Source organism: Populus euphratica, unplaced genomic scaffold (genome assembly GCF_000495115.2).
Source record: "Populus euphratica unplaced genomic scaffold, PopEup_1.0 scaffold48.1, whole genome shotgun sequence".
Classification (NCBI taxonomy): Eukaryota; Viridiplantae; Streptophyta; class Magnoliopsida; order Malpighiales; family Salicaceae; genus Populus; species Populus euphratica.
Genome location: NW_011499879.1, coordinates 1709888 through 1714743, shown reverse-complemented (window position 1 = coordinate 1714743; position 4856 = coordinate 1709888). Strand labels below are relative to the sequence as shown.

Genomic DNA, 4856 nt, shown 5'->3' with positions numbered 1-4856 from the left:
AATGATGAAAATGAATCTTAAAAAAAAAAAAAATCAAATCAGGCTAATCTTCAAAACTCATGTCTTAAGTCATAATATTGGGGTACCCTAGAAAGAGTATACTAAAAAAAATCATAAATGTTTTTTTCAACCCTCCAAAAATAAAATAAAAATAAATAGTAATTAGAAGAATAAGAATCAAATCTAGCATAAAAACTACATGAAATAAAACAATGAGAGATGTAATTGAAAAATAAAATAAATCAAGAAAATAAGAAAAATAAAAAAATAACAATTAAAAGAATAATAATCAAATATAATTATAATATTAAATGAAATAAAAGAATGACTTATTAAATCAAAAAATAAAATAAATTAATAAAAAGATATAAAAAATAATAATTAAGAGAATGAGGACCAAATTTGATAGATGAAAAAAATAAAAAAATATTAAAATTAAAAAAAAATCAATTCTATAAATTATTTCAAATAATAAAAATAATAACTAAAAAATGATAGACTAAGTTCAAAGAAAAACCAAGTTGAAGGTTTGGTTTGAAAAATTAGAGGGTTTAAACAGGAATCGGAAGGAAGAAGGGAAAAAATGAAAATAAAAAAGTTTTGACAACAAACTAGCAGTTCCTTAACCACATAGGTTGCCCAAACTTGGAGGGGACGCTTAGCATTTTCCAACACCACTTTGAATTTGGTGTTTGGCCAATCAGCTAAGTTGCACAAGGTGTTCAAAACCTGTGGATATGTCGACGAGTCAATCATCCTTTTTAATAATATTTAAAATTGATAAATTATCAAATCACCTTCTAGTTCTTGTGGTAATAACAAAAAAAAATTATAATTAAAAAAAAAAAGACTATGACAGTAAGTCTACGAGTTTTTGTTGTAATGGTAAGTTTGGTATCCTACTGTTTTTGTTTAAAAAAGTAAAAGACCAAGCAACTTTTTTTTTTTTGGATAATTTAGTTGTTTTTTTAAAAAAAGTAAAAGACCAAGCAACTTTTTGTTTTTTTTTTTTGGATAATTTAGTTGTTTTATCATCCAAAAGGTGAGATAATTAATTAAATCTCGATCAATTTGATAAAACAAAATAGACCCTGTAAAAAGATAATTTTGCCCCCCGATTTTTTATTTGCTGGCTGTACTGTGGAGGGCAAAAAATCAATACACTCCACTGATCTATATATTTGATTAGCAACTGAAAAATAAAATAAATACTTTAAAAGGAAGAAAAAGAAGAAGAAGCATCAGCCAAAGGAACCAACAAAATGCAATGTTCGGATAGGGACAGATTCGTTTATGACAACGTCAAGGCACGCTACTTTTTTTCCTTTCCAGACACACAAGGGCAGATACATGTTTATCCACATGAGGAAAGCTGGTCGTTGGATGCTTTTATTTCAGGTGAGATTACAAGCTTGCCTGAAAAACACTATTTAGTTTGTTTGTTTTTCCTTCTATTCGTCCAAAGAATTTATTTAGAATTATATAGAATTTATTTCAGGTGAAATGTTTGGGCATTCTGATTCCCAAAATTGATGAGGAGTTTCTCTAACTTAACACTGTTTTTTTCTTCAATGTGGAAACACACGATAAAAAGATGGACTGGAAGAATCTTTTCTAAAGAAGGAATGACTTTTTGGGCTCTTGGTCATGATCAATGCTGACAATGCTTGTATGACTTTCTTCCTCTGTTGTAGCCTCGATAAGGAGCACAATGACAGAGCTTTTTTAATCAATTTCGGTAAAATTCAGGCCTTGCGTCTGCAAAAATCAGAATGTATTGCTTCTACACACAAGGGACGTTTTTAATTGGCAGACGATCATGTTCCAGTTTGCAGGGGAGTGGCCGCATAGAAGATGTTTGTAACATAGCCGAAAAGGATGAGAGAGACGAAGGACCTGTGAGTTGGGATAATAACAATGAATGGCTTACATGAATTTTAATCATCCCGTCATGTTGACAAGTTAGGGAATTGGGAAGCGGGGTGAAGGCTTGCGCTTGAATCTGTCTTGTGCATTTTCTCTCTTTATACAAATGGATTAATCTAATCAAGCTGTAGAGAGAGAGAGAGAGAGAGATTCCAATCTTGAAGGAGAAGGTGGAAGACATGATATGATATCAGTTCCATTTACACTTTTCTCTTCTATGAATTTCCACTAATAAAGTATTCATCTACCTCTTTTCCTTGCAAAAACTTTGGCAACAAAGGCAGGAGAAATCAAACAAAGAAATGGAGATGATCATGAAATGATTCTTTTCTTCTCTGGCCGTGTTCCATGTTGAACATACAACAGTGTAGATCAAATTACATAACCTTAGCCATGGAGTTTACAGCGTTTTAGAGCAATGCTAGACCCCTTATTGGGGAGATCTACACAGCGAAAGGAAATTGCAGCAAGGTCATTCCATAAAACCACAAAACCCAGCTGAATTCGAGCTGTTCTTTTGGCTGCCAAGACCAAACATTTGTTCAAAAATCAATATTGCAGTCCTGCAATTTGCCTGCCCTGATTAGAAAACCGAAGGACCAATACATCCATTTCCATAATAAAAAAACTGCCAATGCAACTCCTCTAAGAAGAACAAAATTAAACCTTGATTAGTGCTATACATTTCTTTCAAACAAAACATCCTGTGCTCGACACAATAACAAATGAAGCCAGGAAAAAAAAAAACAAAAAAAAGGAAGAAAGCACGAGTACATTTCACATTTAGAAATGCATACTAGACCTCTAAACTTGGTGCGTTGAAGCCGTATAATCTCTAGGAAAGAGAAAAGGAAAAGGAAACCCTGTATGAACATCCACTTTGAGGCTCAACATATGCCCATGTTCATCTACCCATGAACAAGATGAACCTGGAATCATAAAAATACTAAAAATTCTCAAACTTTCAAGACCCCATTTTGCACAAAAGTTCAGACGCACATTATATTATAGGTTGAGAAGCTTTCCCATTATCCAACAAATCAAGAATCTCTGTCCTGCTCCTTACAATCCTATGAAACAATTCTCTAATCTGCTGCTGTAAAGGCATCAACCCTTCCTCCATTCTCTGGCAAATCTCCGCCAGCTCCGCCACCCGCGCAGCCACTTCCTCCAACTTCTCGGCCTCCGCAGGAAATTGGAATCCATCAGCAAATTCAATCAAACTCTGCCCCAACTTCTCCATCCTTTGTATCTCCTCTCGCAGTCCAGCTGACCCTTTTTTCTCTTTCTTTTTCCATTCCTCTCCAATCTTCTCCTTCATCCCAATTATGCTATGTGCCCACACAAATTGCTTTGGAATCTGAAAATGTGTTGACAATCCACTCCTTTGTTGACATGGAATTGCGGCCACAAGAGCCCACATCACAAAAACCATAACATTACTCATTATATAAACAGGCTGAGCCAATCCCGTTGATTCTCCACCTCTTGGTACCGTCAAATTAGAACACATAGCCTGAATTTGTTTTGCAGCAGACCAGTTTTTAGCCACAACCATTGACGAAGATCGAAAAGAACCGTGAGTAGCTCGGTCCTTATGATTACCCCCGCTGTTACTTCCTCTCCTTCCAAAAGACCAAGTTCTCTCTGCATACCTTGAATGATCATTTTCTTTATCATCAATTGTCAAAGCAGACATCAAAGCGCTGAGAGCCTTTCTAGCTCGCTTAACTTGACCATCACCAATCGGTTTCTGCTCTAAAGCAGAAACAACAATCTCAGCCAATTTTTGACATTGACGAATAGAATCAACCCCGCTAGAAACGGCATTACAAATATCAAGAGCTTTAACAGCACGTTCCATAAAATCAATAAGTAAACGATCCAGTGGCGGTTTAAGTATTTGAGAAGGGTCACGACCCATAATTAAAACAGCTTTGAATTCTGCCTCACAGCACAGCAAAACATCAACTAGTTTTCTTAGCCAAGAAATCGAGAGAAATGGCTCACCGGTGGAAGGATAATCTTCAGGAAACGATAGTAAATCAGCAAAACGATCACCTGTATGTCTTTGAAAAAGCTCCAGGTCTTCTAGTTCTTGTTCATGGTTACCATCCATAGCAATTACTTGGTTTCTTCTAATGCTGATTCTGCCAAGAAATGATTGCTGATGCTCTGTAGCAGGCATCTTTAAGGTCTTTTTGATGATGATTTGAAAAGAAAAAAAAAACACAAGACAAGTGACGATGTTTTTGTTCTTGTTTTTATGGTTTTCAGATTTGAAACTGAAGATTGGTGGTTAAGGGGTAGTGTTTGTGTGTGTGTTTTTTTGTTGTAGGAGGGGAAAATGGAGGAAGAGAGGAACAGGTCAAAGAAGCAAGAGGCTCTTTTGTGAGATAGAGAGGCAGTTGCGCAGTTATATACGAGGGAGTGTAGATGGTTTTACGGCTTTTGTCTTGGACTAGACCGTTTCTTCTTCTTTTTACGGAGGCTGACTCGGTTGGGGCTTTTTGCAAGGATACTTTGTTTTTTCTCCCACGATTGTTGGCTCATATAAAATGGGTACATTTTAAAGTGGAAATAATTGGTATACAATGAAGAGGAAAAGGAAATGAATGGCTATGTAGCGCTGTTGTTTATTTTATGAAAATTTATTTATTTTTATTTAATATTCTTTTATATATATATATATATTTAAATTATTTTAATATGTTGTATTAATGTTAAAAATGTTATTTTAATATATTTATAAATAAAAATATTTTAAAAAACAATAACTATTATATTTTTAATTATCATTTGTGTTGTTTGTATTGTTTAACCGACAACAATATATATAAAATGAATTCGTAATAGTTATTTTTTGAGAAATTTAATTTAAAACTTTAGGTGTTCAGGTATGTTACGCATTATTTTCTTATTAAATATTT

General features: G+C 34.1%; 1 protein-coding gene across 1 annotated transcript; it reads right to left on the bottom strand.

Annotated features, from left to right (window-relative positions):
• Positions 1 to 2522: 2522 nt before the first annotated feature.
• LOC105129107 (uncharacterized) lies at positions 2523 to 4450 on the bottom strand. The gene has a single exon (XM_011031049.1). The coding sequence runs from the start codon at positions 4112 to 4114 to the stop codon at positions 2927 to 2929; it is 1188 nt and encodes a 395-aa protein (XP_011029351.1). The 5' UTR covers positions 4115 to 4450; the 3' UTR covers positions 2523 to 2926.
• Positions 4451 to 4856: the final 406 nt, after the last annotated feature.

What these genes read in the sequence shown, in the direction of transcription:
- LOC105129107 (XM_011031049.1), bottom strand. Translation starts at nt 4,114, where the DNA reads ATGCCTGCTACAGAGCATCAGCAATCATTTCTTGGCAGAATCAGCATT.